We start from the raw sequence: 14,350 nt of genomic DNA, 5'->3' as shown, positions 1-14,350 counted from the left end.
TAACTTCTCCCCTGACTGAGCTTTGCCCAGGTGCCATATTTGAAGTGTTCAGGACATTCTGGGCTTGATTTGCTGCCCACAAACTGATTCTTAGTGCAATGCCACACTAGGAATTAGGGGGCACAGTTGGGATATCCAGGGTCCGTAGTGCTTGAAAAGGGAGTGGCTAGCTGGGCCTGGAAAGGGCCCCGCTGTTCTAGCCGTGCAGTGTTTATAGTAGAGGAAGGGTGCTGCGGGAGGAGGCAGAATGCCAGGCCAGGAGGAGGTGGGGAGAGCAGGATGAGCACAGGGCAGACAGGCTGGGAGGGCACAGATTAATTAGAACCAGGTGGGAATCTAGGTTTCAGAACACTACATCCACCCCCACTAAACCTGGGATCTGGCCACTGGATGGGAGACACATTTGTGTCCGGGTGTGAGGCTTATGAAGTGCTTTGAAGATAGCAAGTATGAAAAAATCAGGACCGAGTGTGGGGGGTAATCCCCAAATATTGGGACTGTCCCTATAAAATCAGGACATCTGGTCACCCTGTTTGAAGATGACAAATGCTGTGTTTGTGCTGAGTATTATTGCCTGTGTGGAACGGCTTTGCGGTGCGAAAGTCTCCATTCTTGCTAGCCCCTTACTGCTAACCTGGGTCGTATGGAAACTGGGAATGGGGTGGGATAAAAAGCTGTCTCAGCAGAGGTGGGGGAGGGATCTTGGAGAGCCTTTGGGGCTGTTCTCTTTATCCAAGTGTGGCGGCTGAAGGTCTAGCACAGGAAGGGAAGAACAGAGCACAATAATCTAAGTGGCAGATAAAATACCAAGAAGTGGCTTTTTACTTCCCGTGTCTAAGAAGGGGAAAGTTTCCATGCCTAGGTGTTAGAGGCAGCCTTGACCTTGCTGGAACCATGCAACAAGCCAGCTGAGCTAAGCATAAATCTGACCACAGCAGAAAGCAAACCCTGCCGGCCTTTCGCCCAGTCAGCCTGTATAGTCATCGTTGCAGCAAATGGAAGTGTCCTCCAGCCTGACACCAACTTCTCAATAGCCACCTTCTGCCTGCAGGTTACCCAGGAAGTCTTCAAATTCTGCTCATTAATTTGTATCAAATGTTCATCCCCAGTCCACTAATAATCTACAGGAAGGGTTCTGTGTGAATTCTCCTGAAAGCTGCTTACACCTGTGAATCCTTCCTGTTTTGTTCTTGCATTGCAAGCACTGGGAACAGATTGTACAATGCTCCTTATCAGGCACCTAGACATTGTACCTTCTGTTCCTGGCCTCTGCAGGACATCCTTAATGCCACTGACCTTGAGAAATGTTCTTCATCCCAAACACAAAGCTTACGGGCATCTTTAAACATGCCCAGGTGGTGATTCCTGGAGGGTTCAGGTGGCTCTAACCTGCTTTGCAGCTTTGATTTAAATACCCCCTTAAAATGGAAGCTGACCTTCCGCATGTTCTACCCATGGCATGGCTACACAGATTGATACTGACTGTGCATCTGCAAACCATATGAAGTGTGTGGGTGGGTGGGTGGGTGGGGGTGTCTCTTTTTACTCTGGAGAATCTGCTTTTGTTGCTAGCATCATGGGGCCTTGGTCTGTTACTAGGGTTCCTCGTCTCGTAATGATGGAAGCAGAACATCAAGTTTTTTCCTCTTCCTGAGAATAGAACTGGCTGCCCTTAGAACTATCCATTGTTTTAAACCCCTCTGAAAACCGGCCTGTGTGCTCTGTATGTGGGTTGGCTCTAAGGTCTGGTTACTGTTCTCCTTTAGGTTGTGATAATATAGTCATCATCTGGAATGTGGGAACAGGTGAAGCCCTCATAAATCTGGATGACATGCATCTGGACATGATTTACAATGTGAGCTGGAATCGCAACGGCAGCCTGATTTGTACAGCTTCTAAAGACAAAAAAGTCCGAGTGATTGACCCTAGGAAACAAGAAATCGTTGCTGTGAGTATGCTAAAATCAGTGGAGTGTTAGTGCAACAGATGCTTAGCAAAAAAAAGCATGTAGACAAACTCAACGTTTGCGTTTTCTTTAACGGAGTGAGAGATTTGCAAAGCGGGTGAAATGTTACAGGAAGGGTAGCAGTGCTGAGGTACTCCACCTAATTTTATTGGCATTTATGCTTGAATATCAACATTTTGGGCCCAGTTTTTCAATCTGCACAAGGGTAATTTCACACGTAATTTTCAGGCACAATTATAGTACCACAATAATGTGTGGAAAATTGGGTACCTGTAGATGCAGAGGGAGGGTTGGTGGCATAGCTGTCTATTTTCATGTGCTGTAGCTTGCTGAAACATCAGTTTGTTTTAATCTTGCTTTTAGTATATGTGATTCTGCATGGTTAGCGTAGCTGAAAGAAACCAACTGAACGGATGCCGCTTCTCTTGTACATTAGTAATTATTTTTTCACCTGGAGCTTTGGGCAAGGACCTGGTGGCTGTATCTCATCTGGTCAGCTTCCTGGGGCAGTGGTTCCATGCAACTCGACAAATAGAATTTGGGTTAATTCATCATGAGTCTGGATTTCTGTTTAGTGCTGAATCTTGTTCTCTGAAAATCCATTTCAGGAGAAGGAGAGGGCCCACGAGGGAGCACGGCCTATAAGAGCAATATTCCTCTCCGATGGCAATGTCTTTACCACCGGCTTCAGCCGCATGAGTGAACGGCAGCTCGCCCTGTGGAATCCTGTATGTGCCCATCCAGCTTGTCCTTTGTTATAATGCTGTCATAAGTTACTGGCCAAGACAGCCTGCTAATTACTGCAACACTTTACGTTTTATTAGTGAGATTATATTCCCCTTCTTAACTCTCTCATCCTGCCCCTACATGTCACAGCCGAGCACAGCGCCAATCTGTTTAGGCCCCAAATTGTATCTGTAAAGGAAATTTACTCTCGTATAACCTCCTTGGAGGAAGTCTACTGTGTCTTCCCAGGAACAGTGAAGACGTAACAGCAGCTAAATGTTCAAAGCTGCATTTATTATTGAACAGATCAGGAAAATATATGCAAAGGAGTGATGTCCTAGAACAAGCCAGCTGAGCCAAACGTAAATCTGACCAAAGCAAAAAGCAGATCCTGCAGGCCTTCCGAGAGGGCCAGTTCCATCCAAAATCTTTCATGTGCCAATGTAGTGTGGTACCTAACTGTGACGTGGTCTGTTTCCTCGACTGTGCAATAGACTTAGTACCATGATTGTGCGTCTAATCTCTTCCTTAACTTTGTGTGTGTTTGTGGGGGCCTGTTAAAAACAACTTTTGATGGAAGGTCCTCAGAAAACCAGTGTACTCTCAAACAATGACCGTATGTGCTACAACGTCAGGCGCTTCAGAGTAGTGAAATTACCGTTGGTCGTTCCCCTAAACAGTAGGAATCTCAAAGGATTTAGCTAATGAATTTACTGGAGGTTTCTGTTCTCTAATGATCTGATACAAATCTCATTTGCAGAAAAATATGGAAGAGCCAATAGCCCTGCACGAAATGGACACCAGCAATGGGGTGCTGCTTCCATTCTATGACCCAGACACCAATATCATTTACCTGTGTGGCAAGGTAAAGAGCAACTTCCAAGAGGAGTGAAGTGGTTGCAGCCGTTTGCTTGTGGTGCTGGTGACTGGGTGCTGCTGGTGAAAGGCGTTCCGTTCAGCTGGAGCGCACAAGGTCCTTCACTATGCGCAAAAGCGTTTCTTAAAAACCACGGGTTGGAAAGTTAAACAAAATGTTGCACCTCGGCGGTTGTCAAGGCTGCAGATGAACCTGCAAGGATCTGGGACTTGGAGTGATTATTCCAACTCCATAAGACTTTACGACAGTCCCATGGAGCCTAAAATATGATTGAGGGATGCTCACCTAGCCTTGTTTTTATTTTGGCAGGGTTTACTTAGGCCAAACAAAGCTGTATGGGAAGAATACAAGTTAAACTTGCCTTACAGCCAGACTCACCCCTTTGGATGGTGACCCAAGTGACCCCTGGCATTAATATAGGATGAAGGCACCCACAGGTGGTACCTTCACTGCCCTTTCAGACACCTGAATGTGTACAGAGCCAACTTTGTTTTATGGGTCAGTTACTGGAGTTGTGCATGTTGCTTCTGAAAGTGATTTACTGTTGGTGTTACGTGCTCTAACGTGCCCACTGCTGCTCCAGGTTTCCTGCAAACACGCAGCTTAAAGATGAGCAAGGTAAACGAGCAGTTACCGAGAAGGATCCATACAAGCAGATGGAAGAACATTTTCATAATAAGCAGCTAACAAGAGAGACTCATTTTCCATTCTTACTACCTCTTCTGCTGCTTTAGAGAGACAGCTAGAATCCCCTGGAACTCATGAGGAGTAATTGTTTTCTAGCTCTCCTGTCCGATATCTCCAGACCACCGACCCATTTTTATTAGTCTGTACTTTCAGCCAGACTCAAACATGTGCCAGATGCTTCCTTGTCAATGCTGCATGTTATAAATGGCATGCTTTTGCACATCCTTTTCAATGCAATACTTGTTACAAGATGATGACTCCATATTATATAGTTAAATACATGGCACTTTCAAAGTGCTGTGCAAACAATCATCCCCTTCTACATGCTTGCAGGGAAGGCAAGAGTTATTCCCAGTCTGCTGATGAGGAAACTGAGGCAGGGAGGTTAATTCTTACTTGCCCAAAGCTACAGAGGGTGGTAGAGATGGAACTGGACCATGGAAGTTCCTGGTGTCCAGTCCTGTGCTGAGATTATGACACCACTTAGATTTCTAAATCCAGACCGTATCCCTCACTTTTGAGAGCCTGTTGAGATAATGAACCGTGATTACACTGGACATCTGTTTTATGATCGCCATGCTAATAGGTCTATCTGAATGCAGCAGCAGACTGATAGTGATTGAGCTGGCTGAGATGAGGCCATTAGCCTGATGATCAGTGAAAGTTTCACCTGGAGAAAATTAACTATAAAATGTACATTACTCTTGGGGCAATTGTTTCTGATGCTTCTCTCCTTTTTATGTGATGCTTTTTGAAGGTCAGATTGTTATGAGATATTCCCTTTGCCTCCCATGTAATGGAAACGCCACTGGTCCCTGCAGTTAACCCCTCCATTGTGGCTGCCCGCATCTCCAGCACTGCCTCATTCACGTCCGCTTTGGGCTGCTGCCGTTCCAGGGCAGCACTGTGTTCCTAGTATTGCCATTGTGTCTGACGGCTGCATAGAGGCAGCCAGTGGGCTGGAGGCTGCTTGTGCACTGGCATGATGCATTTCTTCTCTCTTCAGGGAGGGGGATCGATAGCAGACTTCAGCCTGCTTTTTGTGTAAAGGACATGGTGCCTCATTAGGAAGGGAGCCCCCTCCCCACATGCTAAGCACAGTATCCCATAGCCAAGAGGGGATCCCAGGGCCATGGAGTCGTCACAGTCCCTTTTATTCGCCTTCGTTTTTGTTCCCTGTAGGGTGACAGCAGCATTCGCTACTTTGAGATCACCGATGAATCCCCGTATGTCCACTACCTCAACACCTTCAGCAGCAAAGAACCGCAGAGAGGGATGGGGTTCATGCCAAAGAGGGGCCTGGATGTGAACAAGTGTGAAATAGCCAGGTAACTAGAAATGCTGAGTGGCTGGCATGTGGATGTGAGCAACGCAGCTAATTTGAATTCCTGCTTTTGGTACATGTCCTGGGCCGCGCTGGCCAGGTTCATATAGTACAAAGCAAAACAACCTCACAGAAGCAAGAGGTGCATTTGGTACAAGAACTGATAGAGTTGAGAGCACTTAAAAGCTCAATTTGATGTGTGGTCTGACATAGTGGCACAAATAATGACTGACTTAGAGACCCCTCATTTGAGAGCAAGCGAGAGAGGAGTTCCATGTTCCAGCAGGATTTCTGTAGTACCCTTCGCTCCCAGTGACAAGTACTAATACGTCTGCTAGGGATAATACGATCTGAACTGAAAATGGATCAGTGTTTCGGCTGAGACCGTAACAGACTGATGAACAGTATCTGACACAGCAAGCTGCTGGAATCAGCCTTGCTAAAACCAAGTGTGTTCCATCTAGGCAGTTCTGATCTATATTGGGTCGGACATAAGCCTGGTTTACTACAGGGTTTAATATTAAGGGGATATCTCTTTGATGGTCTAGCATTAATCTCCTTCCAGGCTGCACAATGCTGCTTCATAAACTTAGATAGAAACAATTTCGGACTCTTGGAGAACAGTACAGCAGCACTGTCTTAACCAAAGATTGCTGACATGACTGAAAACTGCCAGCGAAAGCCAGGCCAGGTAAACATCCCACGACAAGGAAGAGGCACCCACTGTAAAGGTTTAATTGGTGATGGTCTTCTAGCTCAAAATACTGAGTAGAGGTGGAAGATGGGGGTGGAGATAGGCAGTGTGTAATGCAGCAGCCTGGTGACCAAAGATACAGTGCGTGTAGACGATATCTGTATAGTGCTCATCGCCATAGTCTCGGCAGCACTCTGTGACATGCTGAGAGATCGTCAGGCCAGACTGAAGACTGCCTAAAGAATCTTGTTTCCATGTGCTGTTCTCTTCGCACAGGCTGCCCTTCAGTCCACCCAGTCATTAAAGGTATAGAAGCATTGGCGCACAAAGCTGGGTAGTTTTCACCAGCCCTTAGAAAAGCCCCTTCAACTGCTGGGTGTAATGGAGGGGGGGAGAAATTACCCAGCTGAAACCTCTTAATCATTCTCACTTGTCCACTAGTATCCATTTGGGTGAACAGAGGAAAGAAGCCCAGCTTTCATGTGCCACTGGCATTTGCTCCCACTAAGTTGTGCTTTTTCTTTTTGAAAGGTTCTTCAAACTTCACGAGCGGAAGTGCGAGCCCATTATCATGACTGTCCCCCGAAAGGTGAGGTGCTCCCTGCAGTTACGCGGTGGAAGTTATATAGGGCCTTCCAGCCCAAAGCATGTTACTAATCAATTCCTTCTGACTTCTAGTCTGACCTTTTCCAAGATGACCTGTATCCTGATACTGCTGGCCCAGAAGCAGCTCTGGAAGCTGAAGAGTGGTTTGAGGGGAAGAATGCTGATCCCATTCTCATTTCTTTGAAACATGGGTACATTCCAGGCAAGAACAGGGATCTCAAGGTGGTCAAAAAGAACATATTGGACAACAAGCCTGCAGCAAACAAGAAAAGCGATCTCATTAACACCCCAAAGAAAGCAGCAGACACCTCAAATATTGTGAGTAACATCTCACAGGCCATCAGGGAGTGGCACTGGAGTCTCAGGCAGGGCTGCTCTACCCTCTGACTCAGTAAAAAACCAAATGCCCTCGTTACACTGGGCCCATCCCTGTAGTAACAGCTTAGCTAGTTAGCATGGACGTAGAGCCCAGGTGCTACTAGGGTATGTGGTTTCCTGGACAAGAGGTAAGTCTAAGATCACTTGTAGCTATTGAAGTGCCCTGTGAACCTTCTGCACAAATGTGTGCTAGGCCTGGTGATCTGGTCACACACGTACGTGGGGGATTTACATTCCCTCAGCCCAGAGCTGCAATGGGAGGAATGGTTTTGTGCTGTTAGGCACTGGAAGTGTTTGAAATGGCTTGTGACACTAAAAGTCCTGTTCCCACACTGGGAACTCGTTCCAGGGGTGGCGGCCACAGCAATCTGCCTTTCGTATGTAATTCAAAGAAAGCAGCTGGTTAACAGAGGAACTTTGGATCCTAATTCATGAGCCCATCATTTGTCTAAAACCAAACACAGCAAATCAGACTGGATAACCCTGGCAGAGTGGACTGCTGAGAAGGAGGGTGTGAAATGCCCTGTGCTCTGGTGATACTGGCTGACAGGTGCTCTAATAGCGTTGGTTATAAGAGCAGATTCAGTGTATTGGGCCATTGAACTGATGGCTATTAATAAAGGAGAACATAAACTCCATTAAAAAGCAAACCATGGCCCAGTGTACCCTTTACATTCACATTAACTCCATTAGAAATGCTGCTGTGCCATTAGCATGTTACCCTGTGTCAGAAGCTTCATGGTAGCACTCAAGAGCACATGATTCCCAGCCATCTCAGCTGGTTTATCTGTAAGAATCTCCCTTTGAAATCCCTTTGTGTTGGAACACGTTTGCTTTGGAAACCTCAAACTTGAATATGCAGAATTGCTCCTTCCAGGCCAATTTTTAATGAATCCTGGTTTTGTTTTTTGTTTGGTTCCAGCAAAACGAAGCCAAATTGGATGAGATTTTGAAAGAGCTTAAATCTATAAAAGACACAATCTCCAATCAAGATGAGCGCATTTCCAAGTTAGAACAGCAGATGGCGAAGATGACCGTTTGAGAGCAAAGGGAGCAGAACTTTAAGCTGGAGCAGGGCTGGGCAGGCACTGCACTCAAGAAGACATTCCATTTCAGAAGTTCGTCAAGCAGCAGCGTGCAGCATTCCAATAAGAACTTTTTATTCTCCTAAATTAACTTCAGCGAAAGCCGATGATTAAAAGCCAAGCTTTTTAGTGAAAGATTTTTCTGATGTTTTAATGTGTTACATGACTTGGTCAAAATTAAGTCAATAGCCTAAGTGCTACTTTTACAATTTGTTTCCAGATGTTATGAATTTTTGAAAACAAACTATTCTGACTTTGTGTTGTGCCCAAGTCTCCATAGGGACCAACACCACATTGTTCTTAACCATTTTTTTTTTAAAAGTTGCCACACACAAAAAAGTAGCCTTTTATTTTTCCTATTTGGCATTTTGCAGTATTTGTTTTTTAAATCTAAAGGAACAGCACTGTGTGAGTGTGTAGAGGTTGGGGTGTGGCTGTGCATGTGTGTGTTTATACTGTGTGGAGAACAAAATGAGGCTATTTTGTATAAATCTTCATCTTTGAACAATCTGATCCGTTCCATTTGCAGTGTGGACAAAGCAGTTTATAGAGACCCTCCCATAAACCCATGTGAGTTGACTTTACTGCCTTTTTAACAGTGTCCCAGTCACCATCAGCACCTCGCTAAAAAACTTGGTTGTGAGTGAAGTGACTCATGTCACCACATAACTCTCTTCCCCTTCTACATTCGAGAGACTGAACCCTTGTCCTGGAGTCATGCTGTCCTCATTCCAACACCCTGTGCTTTGGATTATTCTAACATTGTCAGAATGGGCATTTTGTTTTTTAAAGGCCAAATATTTTTACACCGCAGACATGTATTCTGTTTATCAGCTAACATAAGGTGTAAGGGTGCGCAGCGAGATAGCGAAGATGAATGCCCAGAATTCTGATTTGCAAGCAAGCAGGACATGAGCATGTAGCCAAGTTTTCCATTATGTCTATTCCAGTCCTTTGCCTAGCTGTACATTTTTGTGTCTGTATTAAATGCTGCAAGACCAGGCTCCTTTGCTTTGCAAAGAAGCTCTTAAATTTGTGAGCTTAAACTATTTCTGCCCCCATTTTTGATTCTGAGAAGTTCCAGCCCAAGTATGGCTTTCAAAGCAGCATTAGAAGCAGGTGGGTAACTTTACAATGACAGGTCTCCAGAAATAAAACCCCTCCAATACCTATCCTCCCTCTCTCTCTCACTCCTGGTAACCCCACCAGCTATAATAAAATCCCATCCCAGGGAACACAAGATTTCCTGAAATATAAGTAACCTTTATCTCCAGTCCCATTGCAGTCCCAGCTTTTCTGCCCTGGTCTCAGAAACCTTTGAGATCCCCAGGTGAAAGACTTCGTGTAGGTGCATGTTAATCCAAAGCCAACATGCTGACTTGGGTGTGGGGCTCCGAGTGTCCAGTGACTGCCTAAGCCCAGTGAACGTCTGCTTACCATGAGGGTCTGCGTTATGAGAGGGAGCAGCGTTTGGTGACAAACGCAGCTTCCCAGGTGGGCCCTGATCAGGCTTGCAAAGGATTTACCTGCAGGGGTGAGCAGCTTCAGCACCTGTTGGGGCAAAGGGTGCTAGACCTCTGGTAGTCTGCACAGTTTGCTGTGATGCGTGTCGACCTTCGTTTGAGCCATACCCAGGCCAGTATAACCTGCCTTGGCACCAGGGGAGGGGCTGATCAAACACAAGTGCAGTTAAAACCTGTCTGGGGGCCAGAGCAGTGAACCAGCTGATAAGCCTAAAATACCCTTTTCCACCTGAGGTTTGATCCTTGAATCACCTCACTGCAGCTTAATATATATATATGCATATGCCCGTCAGACACACACGCACACGAGGGCTGCTTTCCCAATTAATGAGGGAAGTGCCAGACAAGAGGCTGCCTTTGCATGGGACAGGTTCACATTCCTTCATCTGGGCAAAAGAGTGAGTGCTGAATTTCTCTTCAAGTAGTTTAGCTAGAATTTCTTAAGTTCTCCATTTTCTTGTATTTGCATGTTCAACACTTACGATGAAGGAGTCTCTTGTTCTGGAAGACGTGAGTGTTCCTGACCTAAGGTGAAGTCGTACCATTGGGACAGTTAAATGAACTTTTAGCAGGTGAAGCATAAGAAATTGATGAGAGGACAGAGAACGTGTAGTGTCACGAGGTGAAAGCTTCATAAAGCCAGCTCTGGGTTATTTAAGGCAGCGAGCCAATGTTCTTGGCATTGTGCGTTGAAAATGGAGTTTGCAGCCTAGACAATTCTGGGGTATTTGAATGTTTGGTGTTTTTTGTACTGCGATCAATGGCTGGTGGGGTGGGGTGGATTTTGGCAAACAAAATCCCCTGGGTAGCGATCTCCTTGTTAATTTGTATGTGTGGCGTCAAGTCTGTGTGCTGGGGGTCTTTGTATTTCTAACCCGAGGGAATGAAGTTCCTGAAATGCCAGATTTAACTGCCCAACCAACCCTGGTGTAAGGTAGCGTGATGGTTTGAAGAGAAGGGGGCGGGGGGGAAAGTCCTCCGTGGTTTTTTAGTTTGTAGCTTGTATTTTATTTAAATGAACGGATGATGCCTAGCCAGGCTCAAACGGAGTCAGTGCCTAAAGCTTTTTTTAGCCGTGCTATCCCAGAAGAGAACCAGCAAAGTATTTGAGAGATGCGCTCTTATAGAGCAGCCATAGTACCCTGTCCAAATATTTGCTTCCATTTTCAAAGATAAAATCATTGATTACAAGTTCCAGTGTCTGTTGTTTTTCTTTGACACCTTGTTCCTGTGGCATTCTGCGCTGCTCAATTACATTTGAATGCGTGTCAGCAACCTGAGCTTGTAGGGAGCAGCCAGTGTTTTATTTCTGGCTGGGGTTAGGATTTTTGTAAACTAGCGGAGGACGCAATAGTCTAGACGCACAATAGACAGGGTGAAACTTTCACAAATGTGCCTGAGTCCCGTCTTCAAAAGTGACCTAGGCACTGAATCTGAGCCCTGCTGACTTGCAATGGGACTTAGGCACATTTGAAAATTTTACCCACAGCCATTTATGAGAGAATCTTGGTCCTTCTTTTAGTTTGATGCTCTTGGAAAGAAGCCCAGAACTCACAAACTGCTTTTGTATTTTCATGTATTTCAAACATTCCCTTTTTCCAAGCAGGCCACGAAGGCCTTTCATTTCCAGTCAACTTCCAGCTGTGCAGAACTGACGCTTCTCGAAAGGAGCTTTGCCCTCCAATATCTGTGGGTAGGTGGCTGAGGAGTGGGTATTGGAGCCTGGAGCTGTTCACCTCCGGCTTGCTCATTTGAATCCAAGCCACATCAGCAGCGACTGAAAATTGTACCCGTCCCACGGCTGCTTAGAGGCTTTTGTGAAATGGCTTGTTTCTCAATCCAGTTCCTAGCAGCAAATAAGTGTGTGCACCACACATCCTGCCACGCCAGGATGGCATACAGCCCATGCAGACTCCCTTGGCTCTCCAGAGTACGGAGTAGACACGATGGTAGAGCCCAATAGGGATTCTTACCCTATGCCCCTTGTGTAGGCAGAGCATCATGTTCTCGGGGGCTGCCACTACCCCAGCACCTTTCAGATACTTGATCAAAGGAAAGTTCAAATCGCTGTGGCATTCCTTGCTGGGAGTTACTCTGGGGATGCGAAGAGACACGCAATGTCTTCCCCCTGGAGTCTGTCTTCCTTCAGTTTTTGTGCCTGACTTGGCTTAGTGCCTGTCTGCCTGCAGACTGCAGTGTGGTGGCCAGGGCAGACCGTCTGCAGAGCCTGGCCACTCCGCTGTGTGATTTACTGCAGGGGCCATCTTCACAATCTGCAGCTGTTGAGAAGCTGCCCAGCCTGGAGGATTTGGGAGCAAGAGGCTGTTTAGAACAAACCATGTTCTAACTTCTCTATAGCCCCTAACAAACCTGGACCGGGTGAAGACAAATCAAAGGTGATAGATTCTGTAATTCTACAGGTTAAGACTGGGGTGACTGTTTTACAAGCTTTACAAATACAGTATGTGGATTTGGGTTATCCAGCCACATGGCAGAGTCATACATTGTCAGGTGACCCTCAGCTCCTTTTGCCCTCCCCCAGTGAGGTACCCCTACGTCCCCCCACAGGCTGCTGCAGCTGGGTGCAAGAAGCATTCAGCCAGCTGCGCTGGGTGAAACCTCAGCCAGTCTCCATGCTCCAGGGTTTGCCTGTGCCAGCTGAGACTTTGGTATCTAGTCTGTTTGTTCCAAGGCAGAGTTTCTCTGTTTGTGCCAGTGGGCCCAGCTTCTCCCCACTCTCACCAGGCAATTTCACTCCAGCCAAACTGGTGGCTTCCCCAAAGTTTAGGGGCAAATTTCAACTTTCCCATGTGGCAGTTTCCTGGCTGAGCTGAGAAGCCGGGGTAGGTGAGGGGGTGGAATCCAACCTGACCCTGCATGCTGCTGTCATGTCTTTCTCCATGTCGCTCTGCAGAGCTTAACAGATGCCAGAGAGAGTGATTCTTAGTAGGTCTGTCAATTAATCACAGTTAACCCACGCGATTAACTCAAAAAAAGAAATTGCAATTAAAAACATTAATTGCGATTAATCAGTTTTAATTGCACTGTTATCAATTGAATTTTATTAAATATTTTGGATGTTTTTCTTTTTCATATATATTGTATTCTGTGTTGTAATTCAAATCAAAGTGTATATTTTTGATTACAAATATTTGCACTGTAAAAATGGTAAGCTAGTATTTTTCAGTTCACCTCATACAAGTACTGCAGTGCAAGTTTTGTTAAAGTGCAACTTACAAATGTAAATATTTTTTGTTACATAACTCCACTCAAAAACAAAACAATGTAAAACTTCAGAGCCTACATGTCCACTCAGTCCTACTTCTTGTTCACCAATCGCTAAGACAAGTTTGTTTACATTTATAGGCAATAATGCTGCCCTCTTCTTACGGACAATGTCACCAGAAAGTGAAAAAAGAAGTTTGCATGGGACTTTGTAACTGGCATTGCAAGGTATTTACATGCCAGATATGCTAAACATTTGTATGCCCCTTCATGCTTTGGCCACCATTCCAGAGGACATGCTTCTATGCTAATGACGCTTGTTAAAAAAAAAAAAAAAGCATCAATTAAATTTGTGACTGAACTCCTTGAGGGAGAGTTGTATGTCCCCTGCTCTGTTTTACCCACATTCTGCCATATATTTCATGTTATAGCAGTCTCGGATGATGACCCAGCACTCGTTCATTTTAAGAACACTTTCACTGCAGATTTGACAAAACACAAAGAAGATACCAATGTGAGATTTCTAAAGATAGCTACAACACTCAATCCAAAGTTTAAGAATCTGAAGTGCCTTTCAAAATCTGAGAGGGACGACATGTGGAGCATGCTTTTAGAAGTCTTAAAAGAGCAAAACACTGATGCAGAAACTACAGAACCCAAACCACCAAAAAAGAAAATCAACCTTCTTCTGGTGGCATCTGACTCAAATGATGAAAATGAACATGCATCGGTCCGCTCTGCTTTGGATTGTTGTTGAGCAGAACCAGTCATCAGCATGGACGCTTGTTCCCTGGAATGGTGGTTGAAGCATCAAGGGACATGTGAATCTTTAGCGCATCTGGCACGTAAATATCTTGCGACACCTATTCTCACTTTCAGATGACGTAAACAAGAAGTGGGCAGCATTATCTCCTGCAAATGTAAACAAACTTGTTTGTCTGAGCGATTGGCTGAACAAAAAGTAAGACTGAGTGGACTTGCAGGTTCTAAAATTTTACATTGTTTTTATTTTTGAATGTAGTTATTTTTTTGTACATAATTCTACATTTGTCAGTTCATCTTTCTTGATAGAGATTTCACTACAGTACTTGTATTAGGTGAATTGAAATACTATTTCTTTTGTTTTTTTACAGTGCAAATACTTGTACTCAAATATAAAGTGAGCACTGTGCACTTTGTATTCTGTTGTAATTGAAATCAATATATTTGAAAATGTAGAAAACATCCAAAAATATTTAAATAAATGGTATTCTATATTA

The 14,350-nt window shown here is 45.0% G+C and overlaps 1 protein-coding gene across 1 annotated transcript in view; it reads left to right on the top strand.

Moving 5' to 3' along the window:
• The window catches only part of CORO1C (coronin 1C), an 81,141-nt gene extending 70,084 nt beyond the window's left edge, over positions 1-11,057 (top strand). Inside the window, exons 5-11 of the mRNA XM_073313435.1 lie at positions 1,767-1,948; positions 2,575-2,694; positions 3,453-3,557; positions 5,439-5,584; positions 6,806-6,863; positions 6,953-7,198; positions 8,181-11,057. Of these exons, the coding sequence (XP_073169536.1) occupies positions 1,767-1,948; positions 2,575-2,694; positions 3,453-3,557; positions 5,439-5,584; positions 6,806-6,863; positions 6,953-7,198; positions 8,181-8,300 (977 nt within the window). The 3' untranslated portion in view covers positions 8,301-11,057. The remainder of the gene's footprint in view (positions 1-1,766; positions 1,949-2,574; positions 2,695-3,452; positions 3,558-5,438; positions 5,585-6,805; positions 6,864-6,952; positions 7,199-8,180) is intronic.
• Positions 11,058-14,350: the final 3,293 nt, after the last annotated feature.

This window comes from Lepidochelys kempii, chromosome 15 (assembly GCF_965140265.1).
Source record: "Lepidochelys kempii isolate rLepKem1 chromosome 15, rLepKem1.hap2, whole genome shotgun sequence".
Classification (NCBI taxonomy): domain Eukaryota; kingdom Metazoa; phylum Chordata; order Testudines; family Cheloniidae; genus Lepidochelys; species Lepidochelys kempii.
Note: the sequence above shows the minus strand (reverse complement) of the source record. Positions and strands in the feature narration are given on the sequence as shown.